The 27,564-nt window shown below is 42.7% G+C and overlaps 1 protein-coding gene across 1 annotated transcript; it reads left to right on the plus strand.

Moving 5' to 3' along the window:
• The first annotated feature begins 7,539 nt into the window (after positions 1–7,539).
• Positions 7,540–14,680, plus strand: LOC149439191 (protein BTG3-like). Its single transcript, XM_089659335.1, has 4 exons — positions 7,540–7,738; positions 10,308–10,445; positions 10,814–11,030; positions 12,871–14,680. The coding sequence occupies exons 1-4, from the start codon at positions 7,566–7,568 to the stop codon at positions 13,072–13,074; spliced, it is 732 nt and encodes a 243-aa protein (XP_089515461.1). The 5' UTR covers positions 7,540–7,565; the 3' UTR covers positions 13,075–14,680.
• Positions 14,681–27,564: the final 12,884 nt, after the last annotated feature.

Below are 27,564 nucleotides of genomic sequence, written 5' to 3' on the forward strand. Positions count from 1 at the left end.
GAGCACCTGTATTCACACTAAAACCTGCTATCCCTCTTCCATTTTTGCTTTTTTAAAGCCAAAAAGTTACTACCAACCAAATTGTATGTGGCTTTTTTTTTTTTTTTTTTTTCCCTCTTCATAGCATTAGTATAAAAGGGTTAAAATCTTTGTCTGTTTTAATTATTGTTCTCCTTGTCCCTTTTTTGCAGGGCAATCTAACCTCACTATTTGTCCTGGGACCATTGCCAATAGGGTTACAAGTGAAAGGAATCCCAAATGTTTGCTTGGGAAATCATCCAATTTTCACACATGGGATTTCTACTCTTTTAGGGAGTTATCCGCTTCTTGTAGTATCTCTTAGACAAGAAGTGCAGGAACATCTCCTCAATGGGGACACACACAGCAGCTAAATCCTGACAGGTTCTAACCCTTTCCCTCTCAACACACAAAAAAAAACTAATTCTATAGATCTGCCTTAACAGTAGAAACTGCTGAGAATCCCTAGTGGTCAGTTATGTGATATCTACTGGAGACACTGTTAGACACCTAATGGCAGCAGGTCATGCTACATGGCCTACACCTAATGGCAGCAGGTCATGCTACATGGCCTACACCTAATGGCAGCAGGTCATGCTACATGGCCTACACCTAATGGCAGCAGGTCATGCTACATGGCCTACACCTAATGGCAGCAGGTCATGCTACATGGCCTACACCTAATGGCAGCAGGTCATATGATCTGTTCCACAGAAGCTGTTAGGATCTGTGTCCCGTCACATGATCTTCACCTAAGAAAAGATGTCGGTCGGTTTGACCTGTCCTTCAACGGAGAGCATAGGACCAAACACTTGGGTGAGACTGGCCATTTTTGAGAACTTGGAGTAGAATCCTCTGCAGGTTGGGTAGATGTTTGTCATCCGTTAGTCTGGACAGTCCTACTACAGGTGCCACTGACACGAATAGTTTACAAAATTTGCGGATTGAGTAGATTACATCATAATGAGCATGGGGGGGGGGGCAATTTTAAGTTTTCCAGCATTCTGGAAGATCTTTGTGACAATGCTGTAGGAATAGGAAGAGCACTCTGCCACCATACTCCTCACCTTGCCTAGGGCGGAACCTCCATGATTTTTCTCTGGGGATGGGGCGAAGCATGATGGGGGCAATGACTTGGTTGAAACGAGCTGAGGGTGCTTTTACCTGCTAACCAGTTGAGGTGCGTGGTGACTTGGCTATCTCTTCCTATTTCTACAACATGCTTTTGGGTCTGGATGAACCTTTCCCCAGCTTGCACCCTCACTAGTCAGTGGCATCCAGTTCACTGGACCTTGTTGGCCTGAGCAGGGGCCATTAAGCTTTGTGACAATGTTTTTGCCATACCATAGGATCAACCAGTTCTGCCAGGATCTGTATGGTACATGGTACATTATGTACAAAACCGGAGATGTAGATGTATATGTTTCAACAGCCCTGGCAAGTTCTTGTGAAAGGGCCTCCAATCGGATGATCAGTGAGACGGTGTTTACTGAGAAACTGCCGTGAGCCAGACTTCCTGTAATGCTTTTCTTCCAGAACAAGATAAACTAGTTTCTACTTTTACCATTTCCTTGTTACAGTTGATTGCACCATTTTCATAACAGTAGTGACCCCGGAAGCATGAGGAACGTTATAAATAACTCTCGTACTTTTAAATCGACCGTTGATAAAATATATATTTTAAGAAACTTTGCCTTGTATAAAAGAGTAGCCCTTCACAACTTTTCCAACATGGAGGAACCCTTGAAATAACTTTCCGGTCCAAAGGAATTCCTGCTAATACTTTAGCTACAGTTGATGAATTATTAGCATGATGGTCATTGGGAAGAATTTCTCCACCCCCTAATCTTAAAGATTGCTAAAAAGATTTTATGACGTCTCCATTTTCAAAACATTCGTGCCCCAGGAAGACATGAGGAACATGTTATAAATATCTTTCATACTTTTAAATGGATCAAAATAACAGCTTAAAGAACTCTTTCCTTGTAGAACATGAAGGAACCCTTGAAACAACTTTTTTGGTTCCAGAGAAACCCTGTTAATGACGAGTATATCTACAGTTCTGACTATTGGCATAAGGTCATTGGGAAGTATGCTCCTTCTATTTTGTGGTCCGAAGAATTCCCCCCCCCCCCCCTTCCCCATTAAAGATGGCCAATAAGATACATTAGTGCCAGGGGCTACTTATCTAAGAGGCAGAGGTTGCTTATTGTGTAAGTAACCTTTAGCAACCTCTGGAGGAACCTTGGGGCTCCCCGGCTGAGAGAGGCTGCCCTAAAGCAATGACCTTTTATTTTAAGGGTCTGCCCATCTAGAATGGGTACTTCAGCTAGGCTTCTCTTTGTCTGTTTGTGTTTTTGTCGTTTTTGTTTTTTTTTGTGTATGGTATTGTATGTGTTGCGTGCTTTAGGTGAGCTTGAAATAGTAATAGAAACCCTGCAACTCTCCGTGGTGGTCCAACTGAGAGCTCCTGAATGCTCCAACAATCCCAGTGGTTGGCACTGTTTGCAGACCCTCAGTAGATAAATTGCCTTCACCATTCTAGTCGCTTTTCGAAAATGATGTGATCTTTTGAGGTCACACAAGATCCCCATAGTCAAGTCAATAGTTGCCTAACAAAAGGGTGGTAGGGCCAAAACTTTGGCCTACTTCTCCTGGAGATCACAGGCGTGCATTTTGTTCTATGCTCCTGTAACCCATATTCAGCCATCAGTGGACCAAAGTCCTAATGCCACTGAGCTAGTCCAGGCTCTGGAGAGATCCCAACATTAAAGTCAGGATCCATTCAGATGCCTAGACCGCTACTGGCTTAGCCTCTCAGTGAACCACTGAGAGCCTGGGCCAGCCATTTCTGCCCCCTCCACTGCCCAATGCTCTGGAGGAGCAGATCAGAGATCCGGTGACTGACAGTCATTATCTCTCTGAAGACCAAGAACTGAGCGATCAGCTGTTGTTTGTCTTAAAGGTGATGGGGGACAAATGCAGCATCCACCTAGGTGAGTATGAAGGTTTGTTTTTTGTAAGGATGAGCTAAGCTTCTAGCCAAACCCACAAGAAAATATCACATGACAGCAGGCCGGAGGCCCAATCAGTTGTGGCCATGGAGCCACATATAACAAAGGGCAGAAGGCTGGTGACGTTGATATAATATAGCAACATGGCCTTGTTCCAATATGGCCAGTTGAGTTTGGCCCAAGCCTTGGCTCAGTTCTATGTTTGCTATACTTTAATGTCAGCTGGAAGACTTGGGACAAGAAGGAAGTTGTTTAATGTGGGAGTTGGCTGAAGTGTTTTTATTAAATGGTGATATACATCTGAATAGAGGAGGAAGCCACCAAAACCTTCAAACATTCAGCAAAAAGAACCAAGGTCTGTAACCAATGTAGGGCATACACAGGAAGGAAGTTATGACTGGGGAAGTAAAGAGTTGTGTTTACAGTTAACATCTTGGTTATCTTGATGGAGTGGTGGGTGGACAGAGTTGCCGGCCACTTTTTTTTTTTTTTTTTTTTTTTTTTTATTTTATTTTACATTTTTGTAAACTCTAGTAATATGAATTTACTCTCGTTGTTTGTTACCTTCCATAAAACTATAACATACCTCCCTCACCCAGCTAACTGCTTAGATGTCTGGGGAAGTCTGCAGCATGTACCAAAAACTGAAACCAGTTCTGCATGGACTAACCCTTTAAGGAACCGAGAAACACGTCCTTTCTGAACGATAACGAAGACCTAACACCCTATGAAAACTCGTTCTTTTCTTTGGGTTGAGCTGAAGAGGGTTTGCACCTTTACTTTCTGTCCTGACAGGAAAGGATGGCAAACCTCTCCAATGGGGACATAAGCTAGAACACAAAACTGAATGCCTTCTCCGCTCACCCAAAAATATTTTGGAGACTTTAACATTAAGTTCTGCAATGGTCTAAAACAAAACAAATGTGGTTTTTGTTTTTGTTTTTTTTTGTTTTTTTTTTTAAGACCTCTGCCAGGTTTTTTTGCTTGCCTTATGTTCCATTGGGGAAATTTTCCTTATTCCTTGGCCAGTTGTCATCAGAACAAATGCCCCCACTGGAATACCCCCCTTTTCATTGCTGTTATGGTACAACTCAAATTTTGGATTTTTTTTTTTTTGAGCTTTTGGTCTTTTACAGCAATCACCAGGAGGAATACAGTGAATCTCCCCAATGGGGACACATGATAACCAGTCATCACCCTATCCAAAATCTTTAAAAAAAAAAAAAAAAAAAAAAAGAGAGATTTGGGGGCTTAGATACACTTTTTTAATTTCTTACTGGTAACCCGTCCTCTTGTAGTGTCAGGTTGAAAAAAATTGTGTAGCGTGCAAACCATTGACTAGCAAGTGTCTCATTCACACCAATGGGCACATCTTATGCCCTGTAAAAAGCACACCTAGTGTGATGTGCGCTGTGAAGGGGCGGTGCCATGCATTGTGATAACATACTTTGAGTTTTTTTCTTTCCTTCTCCTTTTCTTCTCTTCTTTCCTTCTCCCTTTTCTTCTCTTTTTTCCTTCTCCCTTTTCTTTTCTTCTCTTCTTTCCTTCTCCCTTTTCTTCTCTTTTTTCCTTCTCCCTTTTCTTTTCTTCTCTTCTTTCCTTCTCCCTTTTCTTTTCTTCTCTTCTTTCCTTCTCCCTTTTCTTTTCTTCTCTTCTTTCCTTCTCCCTTTTCTTTTCTTCTCTTCTTTCCTTCTCCCTTTTCTTTTCTTCTCTTCTTTCCTTCTCCCTTTTCTTTTCTTCTCTTCTTTCCTTCTCCCTTTTCTTTTCTTCTCTTCTTTCCTTCTCCCCTTTTCTTTTCTTCTCTTCTTTCCTTCTCCCCTTTTCTTTTTCTTCTCTTCTTTCCTTCTCCCTTTTTTTTTTTTTTTTTTTTTTTTTTTTTTTTTTTAATAAACTTTATTGAAATGTAATAAATTTTTACATTTCATTCATTTCCGCAGCATGTAGTGCTGTAGCGCATCATCGTCTTAAATTTTTTTTAAATTATTTTTTGGTATGATCTGAACTAATGGGGCAAAGAGAAAATTTCCTTGTCTGCGCATGGTGTGAATGAGCCCTCATTGTTTTTGTGGTTTGTTTTGTACTCCGTAGCACATTGTCATTGAAGTTCATGGCTTTGTTGCATCACAGGCAATTCTTATTACACGCACAGCTCCGACCTCGCCTGACTCCACACATGGCTTGTTCCTCATCCACAGTAAATGCTTTGTCTGCTAAGCTGATGAAACAGACGGTAAAGGAAAGACTGTCATGGGGTCACAGATGGCACGCTACAGGCTATTGCTGATGTTACGACGTGGTGTCATCACCTGATCTGTCCGTCGTCCTCTTACACCTACGAGTCGTTCTGCACACAGGAGGATGTTGGGTCGGGGCAGGCTGCTGCTGAAAGGCCTTTTGTGCGTTTTCAGGAAGTGGCTTAGTCATTAAACGTTTGACTGGCAATGTGTTGGTAATAATGTGCTGTGTTTATTGCTTTGGACTTGGTCCTCTACGTGGTAACAGCTTAAAGCGGAACTCTAGAAAAATATTTATACAGTTGTGTGTTCTTGGAAAAAAATAGTGAAATGTGTTTTTAAATGCAGCTAGTGCAAGTACCTAAAGGTGACTTCTTAGCCTATTTGTCATCCCTGTAGAGTAAAATGCAGCTAGTACAAGTACCTTTTTAATTTGACTGGGTCGTTAACCTCTTGCAGTTCCCTGATCAGTAAAAGGCAGCTAGTAAAAGTACCTGAATCATACAGAATTGATAGCCTATTGCCATCCTTGAACAGTAAAATGCAGCTAGTACAAGTACCTGAATCCTACAGAGTTATCAACCTCTTGCAGTTCCCTGATCAGTTAAATACAGCTAGTACAAGTACCTGAATCTTACAGGGTTTGTGTCCTATTGCCATCCCTGTGCAATAAAATGCAGCTAGTACAGGTACCTTCATTTTGACCAGGTAGCTAACCTCTTGCAGTTACCTGGGCAGTACAATGCAGCTAGTACAAGTACCTGCATTTGACTGATTTGTTAACCTCTTGTCATGCTCTGTATAGCAAAATGCAGCTAGTACAATACCTGAATCTTACAGGGTTGATAGCCTATCGCTATCCCTGTGCAATGAAATGAAGCTAGTACAAGTACCTTAATTTGACTCGGTAGCTAACATCTTGTACTAGCTGCATTTTACTGCTCGGGGAACTACAAGTACCTGAATCCCACAGGGTTATCAACCTCTTGCAGTTCCCTAATCCGTTAAATACAGCTAGTACAAGTACCTGAAACTTGCAGGATTTTTGGCCATCTCTGTGCAATAAAATGCAGCTAGTAAAAGTACCTTTAATTTGACTAGGTAGCTAACCTCTTGCAGTTAAATGGAGCTAGTACAAGTACCCTAATTTGACTGGGTTGTTAACCTCTTCCAGTCCCTTGATCAGTAAAAGGCAGCTAGTACAAGTGCTTGAATATTACAGGGTTGTTGCCCTATTGCCATCCCTGTGCGGTAAAATGCAGCTAGTACAGGTACCTGAATCGTACAGGGTTATTGGCCTATTGTCATTCCAGGTACAGTAAAATGCAGCTAGTACAAGTACATGAATTTGACTGGTTTATTAACCTCTTGTCATCCTCTGTATAGCAAAATGCAGCTAGTACAGATACCTGAATTTTGGCTTGGTTGTTCGCCTAGTGTCATCCTCTATACAGTAAAATGCAGCTAGTACAAGTACCTTAATTTTGACTGGGTAGCAAACCTCTTGTAGTTTCACGGTCAGCTAGTACAAGTACCTGAATCCTACAGGGTTGTCAACCTCTTGCAGTTCCCTGAGCAGTAAAATGCAGCTAGTACAAGTACCTGAATCTTACAGAGTTGTTAGCCTAGTTTTATCAACAAATGCAGCTAGTACAATACCTGAATCTCGCGGGGTTGTTGGCCTACTGTCATCCCCTGTGTAGTAAAATGCAGCTAGTACAAGTACCTAAATGTGACTTGGTTATAAGCCTATTGACATCCTCCATACAGTAAAATGAAGCTAGTAAGAGTACTAGAGAGGGCTGCAAAGGCTAAATACAAATATTTTATTTAAAACATGGCAATTGTATTTATTTATGGGTCTATTTAGAATACAATTTGCTGTGTGAATACCTTGGCATCTGCAAAGCCATCACAAAAAAATCCTCAATGTGTATTTCATATAATTGCCAGCGCCATCACGTGGCCATAATGTGATATTTTACTCTTTTATTCAGTGATTCAAGAAAATACTGTATTATGGCCACTAGATGGAGCTGAAGATCAAGGGAAATGCACATATTAGATCCCTTACAGTTTTTTTTTTTTTTTTTTTTTTTTTTTTTTTTTTTTTTTTTTTTTTAATAAAGGAATATTGTTTTGGGTAAATGCCTTTTTGTGAGTTACTGATAAGTTGCAGTAACATGCTGATTATTTGATCTTCTTGTCTATTTCCAGAAAAGAAATGCAGTTTTGGTCTGTCTGTTAATGTTGTGCCTGTTTTTGTTTCAGGGCCGTGATATAAACCGTACTAGAGAAGATGCATGAGGAGGTTAAACTTGGGGCGTCTTACATTGTAAGGCTGCTGAATCGTCACCAGAAGTTCGACCGTAAGCAAGTGGAAAGGTTTACAGAGACTCTGACCTCCATCTTGTGTGACAAATTCGAAGGGCATTGGTACCCAGACAGCCCACAGAAAGGACAGGCCTACAGGTAACAGAAAAAAAAAGTCCTCACTGGGTCTGTGCTTCCCTATGCAATGCAGGCAGATCATGGCTGGTGGGAGGGACTGTACTTCGCTTCTTGAAAGTAGCAGACCATCCTAGGTAGGGCACACATGTGATGCCGAGCCTCTATAATTGAAGGAACTGAAACTCCGTAAATGTAAGGGGCTTGGGCCCAGGATGGTCTGGCTGGGCTTGGGCCCAGGATGGTCTGGCTGGGCTTGGGCCCAGGATGGTCTGGCTGGGCTTGGGCCCAGGATGGTCTGGCTGGGCTTGGGCCCAGGATGGTCTGGCTGGGCTTGGGCCCAGGATGGTCTGGCTGGGCTTGGGCCCAGGATGGTCTGGCTGGGCTTGGGCCCAGGATGGTCTGGCTGGGCAGGAGAGACCTAAATGACGGATGTCCTCCGCACAGGAAATTGGTGCACTCACTCTTTGTCACTCGCCCCATTCATTCCTACTCCTCTAAATGGCCCATCCATGAGCATGAAGAGGGCGAATGGCCCACATAGCACCACACTAATAATATTGTTGTTTAACACCTTGTGGCCGCCTCTTGGTGGTCTTTTTTTTTTTTTTTAAGTGGGGCTTTCTGATCATGTGATTGCTGAGAAGGCAGCGCATAGCATACAAAGGGCAAGTGTTCCAGCTGAGTGGACTGGAAGGGAAGTGAAGGGACCTTCATACTGCTGGGGAGGGTGGACTATAAGTGAACCTGTCCCAGGCCATCCCCATAGGGTGAAACTCCCACCATGACTATGGGAGACTATTCTACAAACTCGCAGTACATTCCCTTTAAATATTTTCTAGTAAAGCAAAAATTGATGCGAAAGCTGTTCAGTTCTCTTTTTGTAAACCAAGTTCATGGGCAGCGATGTCCAGGATGGCTGGAAGAGTAGGAGTTGCTGGGACAAGACAAGTGACCCATACCGAGAGAGTACCGGGTATTTTCCACTGAATCCCTTTACAGAGCTTGTTCCCATTTTCGCCTGATGTACTTCTTGTTTTTGGTCTCATGTTTACACAATCAATATAAAAAAAAAAAACCCTCCCGAAATGGTCAACAAAATGTCAGGTTTAAAAGGTCAGTCCATGCCCGACTTGTATTGAAACTTTTGGTAAATTTTGGAGCTTTTAAACCATCTAACAGACACTTCTGTCTGTCGGCCTTTATTGGTGATATCTCTGCCATCGGTTCTTGGGCCCGGATACCCGCTCTAGCATTTATGACCCATTCCAACCATCCCTGTGCGGAGTTCCTGGGTCTGCACCTGCTCTGGCAATTGTGAAGCGTTCCCACCATCCTACATTAAATTCCTGGGCCTTCACATCTGCTTAAGCCATTATGAGGAGTTTTCACCATCCCTACACTGAGTCCTCGGGTCTGAACACCTTCTCTGGCCATTGAGGGGTTCCCATCATCCCTGCACTAAATTCCTGGGTTTGAACGCCTTCTCTGGCCACTATGAGGAGTTCCACCATCCCTGACTTAGGCTCCTGGGTCTGCACACCTGCTCTGGCCATTATGAGGGGTTCCTACCATCCCTGCACTAAATTCCTGGGTCTGCACTTTTTTTTTTTTTTTTAAATGGAGAATGTATCGGGAGAAGCTATAACACACAAAGGTGGGCAAGAATTCCAATTGCCCCCAGGTGGAGAGGAATGGAGCAGGAGTTTTATGGTAGGGTGATTCAACTGTTGGGGCATCCAAAATATGCAAGGACCACGTATTGACTTGGCCCACCAGTCTGTCTACAACTAAAACCATTTCTGGTGGTCTGGCCTTTTGAGTACTTGAATCTTATAGACAGCGGGTAGAAATTTTGTGTGCCCACACTTACAAGCCTCCTTTTAAGTTGGGAAGCATGTCCTTTGAGAGAAATGGAGGCTACCAATGCTCCTTCTAAACCAGCCTTTTCCAACCTTTTTACCGCAATGGAACCCTTGAAATAATTTTTAGGCCTTGGGGAACCCCAGCTGAAACCAATTTTATTGGAGGTCCGTAAAACAAAAAGGCCTTTTTTATATTGGTGTAAGATTACCCCTCTAATGAAACATGTCTTTAGAGAAATGTGGAAGCTACCAATGCTCCTCTGAAACCAGACTTTCTCAACCTTTTTACCCACCCTTGAAAACATTTTCAGGTCTCCGGGAACCCTGATGAAATCAAGTCATTGATGGTCACAGGAATAAAAATGCCCTTTACATTGGTGGCCAGTAGAAAGAATGCCCCTATACAGTGGTGGTCTGAATGTTGCCACTCTTCAGACAGATGAAAGTCATTGGCTCTGGATACCAAGTCATTAGCTCCGTACCATTAAATGGGAGGGCAGTCAGCCACCGCTCAAGGATACCCTAACAAGTGCTGGAGGATCCCCAGGGTTCCACATAACCCTGATTTTAACAATGGTGGCCATAATCCGTGAAGACTTTGACTAGAGATGGGCTTTATCCTTGAATGTTAACACACCTTGTCCAGAACCTTCCTAATGGCCCTTCATATTATTTATTTTTTTTTTATTTCCATGCTAATCGTGTACCTTTTTTCTTTACGGTTTCAGATGTATAAGGATCGAGCAAAACCAACTGTTGGATGACTCTGTATTGCAGGCCTGTGTCAGGAGTGGCCTGCGCTGCTCACAGCTTGATCTACCCAGGAACATGTCCATCTGGATTGACCCCAAAGAGGTCAGCTGTAGGTAAGTCATACCTAAGGGACTGTAGTCTACTCTAGTACTACTGAAGTGAAAAGTTGTTGGCTGGGTGGGGCAAGGAAGTGACACCAATGTCTTCCTCAACTGTAACAGAGAAAGTGGTTATGTTCTTGGCTGTACTGTTTAGTAGAGGTGTAGAAATCAAAAAGTGGCTCAACTAAATTACAAATTTGTTGGAAGGTTTCACAACTGTGTGCCTGGAGTTCAGATTGTTGTCTGGAAATATTATGGACCACCTAAAACTAGAAACCTTTTGGCCCCTTGAGGGCTGAGTTGATCCAGGTTTACTAAGCGGTTTGTGAAGTTCTTTTTGGCAGGTGTCATTTACCCCCCACACTGTTGTGTTTTCCCAGGCTTGGAGAGAGCTGTAGCCCTTTTACTGTGAAACCTACTGAGCCCGAAGAGCCCAAGAAGGATCAAAGCTCAGACAAATCTGATCTGGAGACCTCAGACTATCACTCTGATGGCTCAGACACCACAGGATCGCCATCCGAGTGCTCCAGCGAGGATGAGGACAGCATCAGTAGCAAGGACCAGAACACCACCCCGGGGATGGACACCCAAAAGCTTGTAAGTGGTTGAAAGTACACCTGTCCTTGGAGAAACCTAGGGGGCTACCATTCTTGACCACATGTTGGATTTTGAGAGAAAATTCATAAAGTTGGACCATACGAAATCTGTTTGGGTTGGGTTTTTTCTTTGGGTTGACCACAGGTTTGCACTTCTGCTAGCCAGATGTGCTACTGAAATCTGTTGTATCCTAAGCACATTTTTATGAATCAAACTTTATTCATCCAACTGCTGGGAATTATAGAATGTAAATTAGTTTTTCTACAACCACACGTGTCAGTTCTCCCACAGACCTGGATCTCCCTAATAATTGTTTCAGCTGATGTCATGAGTCACCACGTAGACATTCTTCTGTAACTGATTCAGTCCTTTGAGTCATCTGATCTCTGTTTTTGGTTCCTATCCACCCTTTCATTAAAGGGAAAGACATACCATTCAAATTTTTGATTATTTTAAATCTACTACATATATACTATATTTAAAGGAAGCTATTTTTTTGGTACTTTATTTTTTTATTTTTTTTATTCCATCTATTATGGAGACATGGTTTGACCAATATAGTGTAGAAGAACGTAAGTGGTCTGCATGGACCCTTGACCTCAACCCTACTGAACACCTTTTGGGATGAATTAGAATGCTGTTTGTAAGTCAGTTCTTCTTATCCATCACCACTAACTGACCTCACAAATGCTCTTTTGGTTAACGGGTGCAAATTTCCACAGACTCCAAAATCGTGTGGAAATGTTTTCCAGTGTGGTTGAGGCCATTGTAGCCACAAAAGGGAAGTCTGTTCTATATGTGGTGTGTGTGTGTGTGTGTGTGTGTGTGTGTGTGTGTGGTGTGGTATATTTTTTGTGTGTGTGTGTGTGTGTGTGTGGTGTTTTTTTTTTTTTTTTTTTTTTACACAAAGGAAGGGCCAGTTTACTGTCCTCCAGACTCTAGGGGGCTGGACCGTGGCCAGTGGGATGAGAAAATGTCCCAGGCCCAGCATCAGTGAGAACAGACATGGCCTTGAAGTTGGAGGGGGGGAGGGTGTCGGTAGGAGGAGAGGTAGTGCCCTATCATTGGTATTGAAGAAAGGAATAGAGCCCCTTCATTGCTGTTGGCAGGAGGAATAGAGCCCCTTCATTGCTGTTGGCGGGAGGAATAGTGCCCCGTCATTGGTGTTGGCGGGAGGAATAGTGCCCCGTCATTGGTGTTGGCGGGAGGAATAGTGCCCTGTCATTGGTGTTGGCGGGAGGAATAGTGCCCCGTCATTGGTGTTGGCGGGAGGAATAGTGCCCTATGGGACAGATAAAGGCTAGGAAAGGGCCTTTGTGTGTGTGTTACACACACAATTTTTTTTTTTTTTTTTTTCCTTCAGAGAAAGCTCAACAGAAGCCAATTCCTGTGTCTCTAATTGAAACTGCAGAGAGCAGGGGAATGGGGGGGGGGGGGCAGTAAGAGGGGGTCACTGCTCTGATGGGGTATATTTATTAGACCGTGGACGTAAAAATACACTGATGGTGAAAACGGGAAGGTTCACTTGAAGTGAATGTTTGTTGGGTGTCGTATTTACTGCTTTATAAAAATGGCCTCATAGCTATGTATGTAAATTTCAGCTTGAGCTATTGCACTCTGTAAAGCGGTTAAAGATGTCCTGGTGAACAAAGGAAGATGACCCTGCCTTTCAATGAGAATACAAAATATTAATGTGCAATATTTGTATTTAAAGTATTCTAAAAATATTTGTAAACCTTTTTTTTATTATACAAATAATTACAAAAAAAGTCTTTATGGTAAACCACCACACATGCCATGTCTTAACTAACAGTCGTGTTTTTGTTTTTTTTAATTGCAGGGTGCCCAGTATTACTACAGCCCAGCTCCAGCTCCAGCGTCCACCGTCTACTACCACTATCCCAGGAACCCTTTGAGCTTTATTCCAACCTACCAGCCCATGACGGTCTATTACTTGGTCCCAAAGTACGTTAACAATATGCGGACTAGGGGCGGTTATCGCAAATGGAAGGTGAAGAAGTCCCCAACTCCCACCAAAAACTAAACCTTGATTTTGTATGGACCGTTGTGAATCAACCGCTAACCGACCTCTACCTTTTCACCTCTTGGGAGATTATTTTGATCCAATGAAGGTCATCTCACAGGCTGACCACCTTCGAAAGCTGAAGCTGCTCTTGAAGGTCCCAACCTGACTTTTTGTGGAAACTACTGAAACAATTTTTTTTTTAAATTTTATTAGTACAAAGTCTTCACTCAGCACCATGGCTGATAAACGCACTGGAAGTGATTTAGGATGCCGTCATACGTAGCTGAACACCATAAGAGGAATACCCTATATGAGTAATAGAACTGTTTCCTGCTACCTGTGAAGAGGAAATTGGAGCACAGAGATATTATCTTAGAAAAGAACAGTGTATGAGTCCTATATTTTTATGTATGACCTCTATTATTCCACCTGCACCTTGTCTCTCCGTATCCTCTTAACTTTTGCAGTTCTAATGATTTGGTGGCTGGAGACCTATACTGTAGGTTGCATCTGTGATGTACATCTTTGGGATCGTTCTCCAAGACCTGGAACCTTACATTGTGGTTCAGTTCATGGGCAGAGTTGGTGACTGAAAGTTTAAGGCCTGAACAATGTTCATGATTTTAATCAGAAAATCCATACAGCTAAATATTTTTGTTTTTTAATGTCACGAATCTAGAGACCAGATTTTAAACTGCTTTTGGCTTGCACTGCTCACTGTAGACGCCTGATCTGTGCTTGAAGCTTCCACAGATGCAGGACATCTTCATGGTCAGCTAAAGCCTTTTAGATATCCATTTTGCTTGCTTATAAGTGTGAAACCCAGAGCAATGACTCCTTTCCAATGTTCTGCTTGTCCAGAAGGCTCTTCTTTTCATGAAGATGTTTGTCCTTTGAGGTGGACCTTGCACTTCAGAGAAGGTCTGCTTACTCTATGCTCCCTTTATGGGAGAACCTGTGGGAGAACAAAATGGTTCCGATAAAAATACTCAACTTTCCTTGGCTTCCATAATGCAAGAGGTGATGTCATCCTCCTTAGACGATGTTTGGTAGCCCACATCTCGATAGAAAATGCTGCTGCTCAGTGCAGGATGATCTTCCTTCAAGATATGGGCTACTCATTCTGGCCATAAGGACAATGTCACCCTTGCCTCGGCACTGCAGGAAGAAGCCATGGAAATAAGTATATTATCTAACTTTTCCTCCATTTTACATGTTTATTTTTGTTTTTTCATGGAAGTTTGAATACGCAGATCTTGTCATTGAGGTGGAAGGTCTTTTTTTTTAAAGTGTATAGCCAAAACACAATTTGGGGGGGAAATGGGATCACCAATTTTAGTGATGCCCAAGACCGAAATTGCCCTTGCTTTCTAAATATTTCCTTTTCACTTTCTGTTCTGTAGAAGTGAAGACTAGTCCCTCCAAAGGACACGCACAACAAAAAAGACACTGAAGTGTTTTCAGTGGTCCTACTCTGTGAAAAATGAAATAAAAAAAAAAAAACAAACAAAAGCAAAAAAACTATGGCTGTACATCTACTATAAGTGGTAGAAACTGCACAGCACCTACCTCACTACAATTCTCCTATGTGTGTATATAGAGTAATAAATCCACAGTGAGTCAACACTGATGTCCTAATTGTAGAAAAAATATTTTATTACAAGTTTCTTTATTGCAACATATGCAAAACGTGGATGCGTGACAATCTTTCTGTCTTTCAAAAATCTGGGGAAAAAAAAAATATATATATATTATGACCAAGGTACAATACACTATCTGCTGTAGTGTTCTGCCGCCTAATGGTGTATATAGGTAATGCAGTACTTTTTTTTTTTTTTTTTTTTTTTTTTTTTTTTTTTATGGAGCAATGATGAGTCAGAACCCCTCTCAGGTAGAACAGGAAATGAAGATAATCTCCTAAATCTGTGTCTAATTACTGGCTCTGAAAGCACAGACCAAAAAAGAAGAAAATTCTAAATTCCAGTCTGTTTAGCCAGTGTTAGACAGAGCAGGAGGGAAATGAAATTCTACCATATTCATGTGTATTTGGCAAGCCTTAGGTAGAACAGGAAGTAAATATGAATTTCCTAAATGCATATCCATTTGGCGGGTGTTTGGACAGAAAAGGAAATGAGTGAAAATCTTCCTGTTCTGAGACCTGCCAAAGCGACATTAATTGGGTAGATTTTCATTAATTTCCTGTTCTCGTCAAATGTGAATTTAGGAAGTTTGTTCTCTACTTCCTGTTCTGAGACCTGCCAAATAGATAGATGAGAATTTAGAGAAAAATCTTTATTTATTTGTCTGTTTGGCCAGAACAGGAAATGAGCAAAAATTTACCAAATGTCTATTTGGTGGGTCACCGATACAAGAGATAAATGTTTCCTAAAAGCCCATCTATTTTGCAGGTCTCAGAACAGGAAGCAGAGAACAAATTTCCTAAATTCACATTTTGATAAAGGTTTGTTTTGTTTTGTTTTGTTTTGTTTTGTGTTTTTTTTTTTTTTTTTTTTTTTTTTTTTTGGACAGAACAGGAAATAAGTGAAATAATCTACCAACATTTTTTTATTTGGTGGGTCTCTGTTACAGAAGGTAAATAAAAATTTCCTATCTGTTTGGCTGTTAGATAAAACGGGAAACTATTTAAAATCTACCAAACCAATAATTGGCGGGTCTCAGAATAGGAAGTAAAGAAACATTTCCTAAACTCCTATCCGTTTTGGAAAGAACAGGAAGTGAGTGAAAATCTCACAAATTCTTGTCGGAGTGATGTATGTCAGACAGAAGTAACAAATTCCTCTGGAATTGATCATATCACATTTTCCAGTATCAGAGGTGTCCTTGTGAAATATCCCCTCGCTTCCTGGGCGGGTGATGGGACAACAGGAAGAAAGCAGAAATCTCTGTCAAGGGGGGGGGCTCAAGTTTATTCCAATGGAAGATTTTAAAAATCCCTTTTATGAAGGATTCAATGCATTTCGGGGGCTAAAGCTAAGATTAAAAAAAAAAAAAAAATTATCTGGCATTGCGCTTTAGTTAAAGTATAGGTGGCTATTCTAAAGGGCCATTTGTCTGGTCGCTACCTTCATGGCCATAGCGCCTTGTGTTTTTGGATAGGTTGTGCTTGTACTGTGTGGGTGTCATATATCGGAAGTGCGGGCTTTTGTATACACTGACAATATGGTTGCTTATCTGCTATGTTGGCAAAGGAAGTTGTAAGACTTAAATTGGCTGTATGGATAGAAATATTCCAAAATTCTTTTTTTACTTTTCTAATTTTTTTTAACAAATGTATAATTTAATATTCCAAAAAAAAGTTCCTAGTGCAAAAAAAAAAAAAAAAACAAATTCCTGAAACTTCAGAATTGATCTGTGGTGCTGCTTAATTTAAACATTGTCGCATTTTAATTTATATCGCTAATAATACGCTATTGAAGAATGTGAATCTATGGAGGACCATGCTGAGACTCTGGCTGTGGCTGAACCAAAACTCCCATCCTCCTCCATGGCTGAAGATGTTCCAGTTCCCTGCAGTGAGACTCTCAGCTGGCTGGGGTCTTGTCTAGTATTTCCTATCTGCATGTCATTTTCTCAGGTCTTCTAATTTTTAAAAGGTGGATTTATAAAAAAAAAAAAAAAAAAAATTTGCCAACCTATTTGTCCTGTGAAACCGCATGTACATTTTGTCCTGTGCAAATCGAATGTTATTAGGCTATTTTCTCTCCTGGTCAAATTTATTCATGTAGAAAAGCAAATCGGTGAAATACTGCTTTATGTCCACTAGATGGAGGTGATTATATCTTTTATATTTAATGACTGTTGACTCCCTCTCTATCCATCTCTTTTGAGACTCCCTGCATCCGGCTGTATTCTCCCATTTCTCTGAGGATTGCAGTGATCTATCGGCCTCCTGGACCGGTGTCCCGCTTTCTATTTCTCCACCTGGCTACCCTACTTTCTCTCCTCTGAACTACCCACTATCATTCTCGGAGATTTTAACATCCCTATTAATGTCAGCATACCGGCTACATCCCAACTCTTCAACATAACCTCATCTTTTGCATTCGCACAATGTATACCGTCCTCCACTCACTCTGATGGGAATACATTAGACCTTGTTTCCTCCCGCCTTTGTACTCCCTACAACCTCACAAACGCCCCCTTTCCTCTCTCTCTGATCATTCTCCTCGTCTTCAAACACCTATCCCTCCAAGCAGAAAACAATTACCCGCAGAAACCTTCATAACTTGAACCCTGCTCCTGTTATTACCTTTTTGTACCACTAGCCCCTCCCTCCTAGATTGTAAGCTCCAAGGATCAGGCCCTCCTTTCCCTCTTGTATTGAACTGTATTGTTGCTGTATTGTCTCCCTTTTATATTGTAAAGCGCTGAGCAAACTGTTGGCGTTATATAAATCCTGAATAATAATAATATATAAATCCTGAATAATAATAATATATAAATCCTGAATAATATATAAATCCTGTATAATATTATACAGGATTTATATATTATTATTATTATTATTATACAGGATTTATATCGCGCCAACAGTTTGCTCAGCACTTCCCAATATAATGGGAGACAATAGAGCAACAATACAGTTCAATACAAGAGGGATAGGAGGGCCCTGATCCTGGGAGCTTACAATCTAATAGGGAGGGGCTGGTGGTACAAAACAGGTAACTGTGGGGGATGGACTTATTATTATACAGGATTTATATATTATTATTATACAGGATTTATATCGCGCCAACAGTTTGCTCAGCGCTTTACAATATAAAGGGAGACAATACAGCAACAATACAGTTCAATACAAGAGGAATAGGAGGGAGGGCACTGGTCCTTGGAGCTTACAATCTAATAGGGAGGGGCTGGTGGTACAAAACAGGTAACTGTGGGGGATGGACTTATTATTATTCAGGATTTATATATTCAGTCCATCCCCCACAGTTATTACCTGTTTTGTACCACCAGCCCCTCCCTATTAGATTGTAAGCTCCAAAGACCAGGGCCCTCCTATCCCTCTTGTATTGAACTGTATTGTCTCACGTTCTATTGTAAAGCGCTGAGCAAACTGTTGGCGCCATATAAATCCTGTATAATAATCTAGTGTCCATAATGCTGTATTTTCCCTAACTTCTCTAGTTATGACTGAATGTTTGACCTAGAGAGAAAATAACCTAATGACCATTCAAAAAAAAAAAAAAAAAAAAATATATATATATATATATATATATATAATATAGTTTTAAAGTGAAAAAAAAGTGTACACACTTTTACAGGATGAATAGCTCTGCAATCCAGTTTTTGGTTTTTTTTGTTTGTGGTTTTTGTTTTTTTTTATAAATATACCTCCTAGTGTTTGTTTGATTTTGCTACTAATTTAACTAACGGGTTCAGTGTAGGCACAGAAAACCTTTTTGTGTTTTTTTTTTTTTTTTTTTTTTTAATTTAACAGTTCGCTATTTATTGTATACAGCTGAAATGTGGGAAGTCCCAACGAATAAGCTTTGTCAATGTGTTGCACTGTACATGTGGTTAATATACTTTTTTATATATTTTTTTTTTTTAAGCCCATGTAACATATTTTGTATGGAATATTTATTATATAAAACGAAATTACTAACAACAATGGTTCTGGTTGTGATTTTTAGTAGATAAGCCGCACAGAAATGATCAGCTTTGGGTGTATGCTGCTTCTTGAGGAGTCCTATGGGTTCCTGTGTCTCCCTGACACTCAAAGGGGAGATTTCCATGTTAGATCCCAATCTGGTATGGATCTCCTAGAAAATGTCAGTTGCCTGGCTGTTCTAATGCGGAAGGAGTCATTATGCTTTTTTAATAAACTGACCCAGAACAAGCCCAAGCATGCAACAAGTGAAGTCCTTAAAGTGATATTACACTCTGAATTGTTTTTTATGCACTTTCATCAAGGGATTCATTCACTTTACTATCTGCTAAAACCAATGGCCACTACTCCGTACTATTACTACTCGACCTCTCTGCGGCTTTTGATACTGTTGACCATCCGCTTCTCAAACTCCACTCTTGGCCTCTGAGACTCTGCTCTCTCTTGGTCATCCTCCTACCTTTTGCAGCGCATTGTCCTCTGGGGTCACCCTTGCATGCAGGTACTAGGGTTGTGTCTCCTTACACTGTGTGCATCAATAGAAACACACAGACACATAGCTTAGAGCAGGGGCTGACTGACAACTCATGGGGGCCCCCGGCAATAGGGGATCATGGGGCCCCTGTGTCCTTGCTCAAACTCAAAAAAGCCTATGAAAAAGGTACCAGGGGCATCTCATGGGGCCCCCTACTGACCCCGGGCAGTGCCTGAGTTTCCAAATGGTCAGTCCGCCCCTGGCTTGGAGAAGACATTAGTAAAGTAGTGCCTTGCCATCCAAAGGCTAACAGACTGGCTGGAGACTGCACTGTTAACTGTGAAGTCCGGAAGTTCAGGGAAGCGGCTCCGGGAGATCAGGAACCAGCAGTATTGAAGGTTGTAAACTGCAAGTGCTGGGGTCACAATTTTACCAATTCGTTTACTAGGGAGCCTTCCATTCCTTTTTTTTTTTTTTTTAGCTTCCTTCTATTTTTTCATCTGGTGATCCTGCCAGTACATCTGCTGTTTTTCAGAAGCTCAAGCTCTCCAGCAGAATATCAGTTTACATGGGTGAGACAAACCATTTTCCACTGGTAGGGGCAATAATCCTTTTAATCATGTAAAACCTATCCCAAAAGGGGGGTAAAAAAAATGCTGTTACTGATTATAAATTGTTAGCTGAAGTTTGGCTTAATTTTGTTATTGTATTCAAAATCTGCGAATACATTTAACACTTCCCTCCCAGACTGACAATGCATCTGTCTGCTGTGCCTCCTGTGCTCCTTCATCCACAGTTGTCTCGCTAATACAGGAGGTGTGTTACTATCCAGTTCACCAGGAAAAAAAAAGCCTAAAAGAAAACTAATACAGCCACCACATCTAATGGTTCCAGGACAGTGAATTATTAAAGCCATTGGATCAATATGGCAGTCAAAGAATTGGCCTATCAGTGATGACTGGCGGCATATTTTTCCAACAGAAACCTGCAGGCGGCCATTGCTGCCTGCCGTCTGAAAATGTTAATTAGCTGGCAGATTCTCTGGCTTCATTACTTCCTCAGCCAATGACCAGGGGAACATGTGTCGCCCCCCCGATGGCAGGGCTCTTGCTTGCCGTACTGCTTCTGGTCATGTCTGATGAAGAGGTCCTGCTTGGCTCCGAAATAATATTGCTATCTGCTGCGGTGGAGTGTTCATGCATTAAAGTGTTGGACCCTTCTATGGAGTTTCCTGGTGTGCTGGTGACATATTTGTCTTCTGGATCAGAAAGGAATAGAATGTAAAATAATAGAATAAAACAAAATAGCATGGAAAATAGAATAAAACAAAATAGCATGGAAAATAATAGAATAAAACAAAATAGCATGGAAAATAATAGAATAAAACAAAATAGCATGGAAAATAATAGAATAAAACAAAATAGCATGGAAAATAGAATAAAACAAAATAGCATGGAAAATAGAATAAAACAAAATAGCATGGAAAATAATAGAATAAAACAAAATAGCATGGAAAATAATAGAATAAAACAAAATAGCATGGAAAATAATAGAATAAAACAAAATAGCATGGAAAATAATAGAATAAAACAAAATAGCATGGAAAATAAAGGAAAAGAATAAAATAATAAAACAGAATAGCATGGAAAATAACAGAATAGCAAATAATGGAATAAAACAGAATAGCATGGAAAATAATAGAATAAAACAAAATAGCATGGAAAATAATAGAATAAAACAAAATAGCATGGAAAATAACAGAATAGCAAATAATAGAATAAAACAAAATAGCATGGAAAATAATAGAATAAAACAAAATAGCATGGGAAATAATAGAATAAAACAAAATAGCATAGAAAATAAAGGAAAATAATAAAATAGAAAATAGAATAGCATGGAAAATAACAGAATAAAACAGAATAGCATGGAAAATAAAGGAAAATAATAAAATAGAAAATAATAGAATAGCATGGAAAATAACAGAATAGAAAATAATAGAATAAAACAGAATAGCATAGAAAATAAAGGAGAACAGAATAGCATAGAAAATAAAGAACAGAATAAAATAAAATAGAAAATAATAGAATAAAACAGAATAGCATGGAAGATAATAGAATAGAATGAATATAGCCATCTTTCAGATTTCCAAATTTGAATTTCATCATTTTAAATTTAGAATTGATTTTGAAAAAATTAATATACAAAAAAAATTCTGAAAAAAAAAACCATTCTAACATAACAAATATGACAAAACGAAAATATTAACTTAACAAACGAATCCAAAACTAAACTAATTTTTCTGTTGTGCACATCTCTAATGCATCTAGGCCAAGTGCAAGAGGGTCTATCAGATGACTGCAAAATCTGCTAGCAGGAAGTGTTCTTTTTGACCCTCTGGACATCGGGGTCTGTTTATTAAAAAAAAAAAAAATCGCTGTGCAAATGTCTCTGCATTCGCTCAGACTTCACAAATTCTGAGCATATTTTACTGAATACGTTAATTCCCTATGATCGCCAGCTCCATCTAGTGACCATAATGCGGTATTTTCCTGATTGAGATATTTTGGATAAATACAATCTAGCCATTCGATGATCATAGGAAATCAACGATTTAAGCAAAATACAGTAAGAATGTGTGATGGCGACATTCATCCAGCAAATGTTTCCTAAATAGACCCCGTTGGTTCCAGTGAAATCTGCTTTAACTTCAATCAACAAAAAGGAATTGGATAACCAAGATTTTGCTATAGTTTGTCTCGTGACTGTCAAAAAAACATGTCTTGTGAGTTTAATTTTGAACTTAAAGTTCCTTCTTGTGTTAATAAAAATGAGATGATATGGATGATATAATGCCAGCATACATCACATGCCTGCCGTAAGGTGTCTGGAGCAGGGGCGGACTGACCATTTGGAAACTCAGGCACTGCCCGGGGGCAGTAGGGGGCCCCATGAGATGCCCCTGGTACCTTTTTCATAGGCTTTTGTGAGTTTGGGCAAGGACACAGGGGCCCCATGATCCTTTATTGCCCGGGGGCCCCATGAGTTGTCAGTCCACCTCTGGTCTGGAGGCAGGCAGAAAAGGAATTGCCCTGGAGGAGAAGCAGGCAGGATATTGTTGTGGAGTTCTATAGAAAAGGGTGTCACCTGCATCCCTTTGGATGTGAATGCTCTCCTTTTTGCTGCAGGCTAATGGCCGCATGTACATCTGAAAGGATGCAAGAGCTGCTTGTTTGACATCTCTCTGCATGCGGACAGCCCTGAGTTTGCAGGCACATTGTTTTGAAAACAGAAGGAAATTTGAGTGAAGATCATTAAAATGTATAGAAACCCCCAACCAGGGGCAGACTGATGACTCATGGAGCCCCCTGGCAATAGGGGATCATGGGGCCCCTGCGCTCTCTGCACGCTCCCAGCACATATGTCCGTGACTCACGGAAAGGTCCCGATCTCCCCTTTTCGATCGAGACCTTTTAGGGGATCATGGGGCCCCTGTGTCCTTGCTCAAACTCAAAAAAGCCTATGAAAAAGGTACCAGGGGCATCTCATGGGGCCCCTAATGACCCCGGGCCCTTGGGCAGTGCCCGGGTTTCCAAATGGTCAGTCCGCCACTACCCCCAACATTGAACTTCTCCAAAGCTGGTCATAGATGGAATGAATCTCGGCCGGTTCAGCAGGGACCATCCACAGTTCCATCCATCAAATCAACTGCAATACAACCAGCTTGCTGGTTTTTTTAACATGTATTCACTGCTGGGGCGGCACAGTGGCTTAGTGGTTAGCACATCTGCCGTGCAGTAAATGGGTCCTGGGCAGGGGTGGACTGACAACTCATGGGGCCCCCGGGCAATAGGGGATCATGGGGCCCCTGTGTCCTTACCCAAACACAAAAAAGCCTATGAAAAAGGTACCAGGGATATCTCATGGGGCCCCCTACAGACCCCGGGCCCTCGGGCAGTGCTCGAGTTTCCAAATGGTCAGTCCGCCCCTGGTCCTGGGTTCAATTCCCAACCATGGCGCATCCTGCATGGAATTTGCTTGTTCTCCCTGTGCTTGTGTAGGTTTCCTCCAGGTACTCTGGTTTCCTCCTACACTCCAAAGACATGCTGGTAGGTGAATTGGCTCCTGTCTAAATTGTCCTAGTTTCATCCCTGGCCACGCGGGGTCTCCTGCATGGTGGGGGTTGGGGAAAGACCTGGCAACCTCCCTGTAAAATAATTGCTGAGAGAATTGCTTACAAGTGACGGTCCATGCAACCGCCAAGGGTCAGATACGACTGAATGGCTAGAGAGAGAGAGAGAGAGATTCACTGCCGGTAGCCAGGGCTGCTGTTAGAAACCACGGGACCCCATACGGCCAACCTGACAGGCACCCCCCCCCCCGAAAAAAAAAATATATATACTGCAGTTATGAACCAATACAGCGAGTGATCGGTACCAGGGGCGGACTGACCATTTGGAAACTCGGGCACTGCCCGGGGTCAGTAGGGGGCCCCATGAGATGCCCCTGGTACCTTTTTCATAGGCGTTTTTGAGTTTGGGCAAGGACACAGGGGCCCCATGATCAGGGGCAGCAGGGGGAAACATGGTGCAGAAGCAAGGTGATGTGGGGTCATTACTGGAACCGATCCCCTGTATGGCTCTCTCTGCAGCAGCTGAAAGCCGACGGGAGGGAGAGAAGTCAGCTGCTGCAGAAAGAGCCATACAGGGGATCAGTTCCAGTAATCGCCCCTCCGCTGTTCTGATCACCCTCCCTGCTTACATCTTGTGCACCCAGCCTGGGGCCCCCTGCTGGCCTGGGCCCCCTACAGGAGGACTGGTGGTATCCCCCTTATCCACAGCCCTGCCGGCAGCTATGGCCTCCAGTAGTGATTAGTTTTCTGCCGGCAGGGAGTCTTCCCACACAAAAATGCTGCCGAAGGGTCTCCCTCTGTGCATGGGTGTGCGCCGGCGCACCCGGCCGCACACTGGGGTGCCAACAGCTGCATATCGGCTGTTGGCTGAAATCTTCTGTGTTCACACTGGCACCTGCACATGGCTATTAGCTTCCTGACAGGTGAAGACACACCAGGAGAGGATCATGGTTGACAGACCACAGGGTGGCACCCGGGAGAAGAACCTTGGGAAGACTAAGTGAAGACTTGAGCAGGAGTACACTCAGAAACAGGTGCACGTAACTGCCAGAGTCGGAGACGTAGTCAAGGCAAACGAGGGTCATACATGGATAGGCAAGAGAAAGTATAGTCAAGTAGAAGGCCAAGGTCAGTACCAGGAAAACAGGCAGAGCGTGGTCAAAGACCAGCCAAGGTCGGTAGCTGGAATTCTCAGAGCAAGGTCAGCAACAGGAGATCAGACAGCAAGAGCAGGAACACAGGTCACTGGGGAACGGAAGAATTTCCATTGATTACCAGACATCAGCACTTTGGTGCCATCATCTTGCGCCCATTAAATGGACACATTACTGGCCAGACCTCTATCAAAGCTCTCCTTCACTGCTGATTCAGCTCCTTCCTTCTCCTCTGCTCAGCGCAGGGGCGGACTGACCATTTGGAAACTCGGGCACTGCCCAAGGGCCCGGGGTCAGTGAGGGGCCCCATGAGATTCCCCTGGTACCTTATTCATAGGCTTTTTTGAGTTTGAGCAAGGACACAGGGGCCCCATGATCCCCTAAAAGGTCTCGATCGAAAAGGGGAGATCGGGACCTTTCCGTGAGTCACGGACATATGTGCTGGGAGCGTGCAGAGAGCGCGCTCTCAGCACATATGTATTTTCTAATTGCACACAAATATGCAGTCGCTCGGCGTCAAGGCCCAAAAGCCGAGAGGCTGCATATTTGCGTGCGCTCGGCATCAAAGGGTTAAAAAACTGACAATTTATTAAAATATACAATGGACACTCACATAATACATGTGCTCCATTGCACCAAATATTGCACCTATGAATAAACAATCCTTAAAACCGTAGCTGACACCCTCAGGCTCTAATGGATTTCATCGGACTTCTCTCCGTAGGACAGGTCAGCTGAACGTGAGCATCGTGATGTCACCAAGCCCCTCCCCTACGTGTTACGCCGCAGGGACGTGTCTTCCTCAGGTGAATTTCCATTAGTGAAGGAGAGTTTTCATAGAGGTCTTACCACTAATACATGTCCATTTAATGGGCGCAAGCCATTTTTTACCAAACTTAATTGAGGGGTTAAAAATTTCAGGTGAGAGCACAACTGGTGTCAGTGTTGGTGAAGGCACATTGTATATGTCAAAAGGAAGGTTTGGATGGCACAATTCATTATTATATATTGAAAGAATCATGCTATGAAGATGGACTTTATTATTTAGTAGCTTTTGGTTTATATTTATATCATTATTTCACATTGGAATTCTATATACACTATTGGTTAACATTAAGAGAAGCGCAGCATGATTATTTATGTTTGCTGAGGTGCAACCTGGTGGCATCGGATGGACCGAAACATGACATCCCAGAGGTGGTCTATTGGATTTAGGTCAGGTGAGCGTGGGGGCCATTCAATGGTGTCAATTCCGTCATCCTCCAGGAACTGCCTGCATACTCTCGCCCCATGAGACCGGGCAATGTCGTGCACCAGGAGGAACCCAGGACCCACTGCACCAGCGTAGGATCTGACAACGGGTCCAAGGATTTCATCCCGATACCTAATGGCAGTCAGGGTGCCATTGTCTAGCCTGTAGAGGTCTGTGCATCCCTCCATGGATAGGCCTTCCCAGACCATCACTGACCCACCACCAAAACGGTCATGCTGAACCATGTTACAGGCAGCAGAACGTTCTCCATGGCTTCTCCAGACCCTTTCACGTCTGTCACATGTGCTCAGGGTGAACCTGCTCTCATCTGTGAAAAGCACAGGGCGCCAGTGCTGGACCTGCCAATTTTGGTGTTCAATGGCAAATGCCAATCCAGCTCTATGGTGCCGGGCAGTGAGCACAGGGCCCACTAGAGGACGTTGGGTCCTCAGGCCACCCTCATGAAGTCTGTTTCTGATTGTTTGGTCAGAAACATTCCCACCAGTGGTCTGCTGGAGGTTATTTTGTAGGGCTCTGGTAGTGCTCATCCTGTTCCTCCTTACACAAAGGAGCAGATACCGGTCCTGCTGATGGGTTAAGGACCTTCTACGACCCTGTCCAGCTCTCCTATAAATTCAAACCTATGATAAATTGCCCCTGCATACAGTCAAACCATGCTTGCATGAATGGTGAATATCACAATGGCTCCAATGGAGATGGCAGCAAGAAATGTCACAGTTGGGCAAATACAACTTTGAGCAGCAAGCTGGAGTTCAATAGCAGATGTGTAGATATAGATTTTAGGTAACCACAAGCATTCACTGCACACATTCAGGCTTTCCACCTGGGAGTTTTAGGTGTTCCCATCCACCATTGTGCGTTCAGGGTCCCCCTGTTCAATTCTACATGATATAAAATAAAGCCACGATCAAGCATGGATGGTGGGAACCCCTCATCATGGGCACAGAAGGTGTGCAGACCTAGAGACTCAGCACAGGGATGGTGGGAACCCTTCATAATGGACAATCCAGGTGTACAGACCAAGGAACCCAGCACAGGGATGGTGGGAACCTCTCATAATGGGAACACTAGGTGTGCCGACTCAGGAACTCAACACAGGGATGGTGGGAACCCCTAATAATGGGCACACCAGATGTACAGACCCAGGAACTCAGCACAAGGATGTTGGGAACTCCTCATAATGGGCACACCAGGTGTACAGACCAGGAACTTAGCACAGGGATGGTGGGAAGTAGGTGTGAAGACTCAGTAACTCAGTGCAAGGATGTTAGGAGGCCCTCATAATGGGCACGCCAGACACACAGACCTGGGAACTCAGCACAGGGATAGTGGGAACCCCTCATTATGGGCACACCAGGTGCACAGACCCAGGAACTCAGCACAAGAATGGTGGAAACCCCTTATAATGGGCACAGTAGATGTGCATGTGCTCAGGGTGAACCTGCTGTCATCTGTGAAAAGCACAGGGTGCCAATGGTGGACCTGCTAATTCTGGGGTTCAATGGCAAATGCCAATCCAGCTCTATGGGGCTGGGCAGTGAGCACGGGGCCCACTAGAGGACGTCGGGCCCTCAGGACACCCTCATGAAGTCTGTTTCTGATTGTTTGGTCAGAGAAATTCCCACCAGTGGCCTGCTGGAGGTCATTTTGTAGGGCTCTGGTAGTGCTCATCCTGTTCCTCCTTGCACAAAGGAGCAGATACCGGTCCTGCTGATGGGTTAAGAACCTTCTACTGCCCTGTCCAGCTCTCCTAGAGTAACTGCCTGTCTCCTGGAATCTCCTCCATGCTCTTGAGACTGTGCTGGGAGACACAGCAAACCTTCTGGCAATGGTACATATTGATGT

The sequence above is a fragment of the Staurois parvus genome, unplaced genomic scaffold (genome assembly GCF_062004578.1).
Source record: "Staurois parvus isolate SC_StPar_1 unplaced genomic scaffold, SC_StPar_1.0 ptg001149l, whole genome shotgun sequence".
NCBI classification, from domain to species: Eukaryota; Metazoa; Chordata; class Amphibia; order Anura; family Ranidae; genus Staurois; species Staurois parvus.

Bases quoted from the DNA above. Each gene is read 5' to 3' on its own strand.
- LOC149439191 (XM_089659335.1), top strand. From the start codon at position 7,566: ATGCATGAGGAGGTTAAACTTGGGGCGTCTTACATTGTAAGGCTGCTG. The intron at 7,739-10,307 runs GTAACAGAAAAA...TTACGGTTTCAG, and splicing joins CAGAAAGGACAGGCCTACAG to ATGTATAAGGATCGAGCAAA. The intron at 11,031-12,870 runs GTAAGTGGTTGA...TTTTAATTGCAG, and splicing joins GGATGGACACCCAAAAGCTT to GGTGCCCAGTATTACTACAG.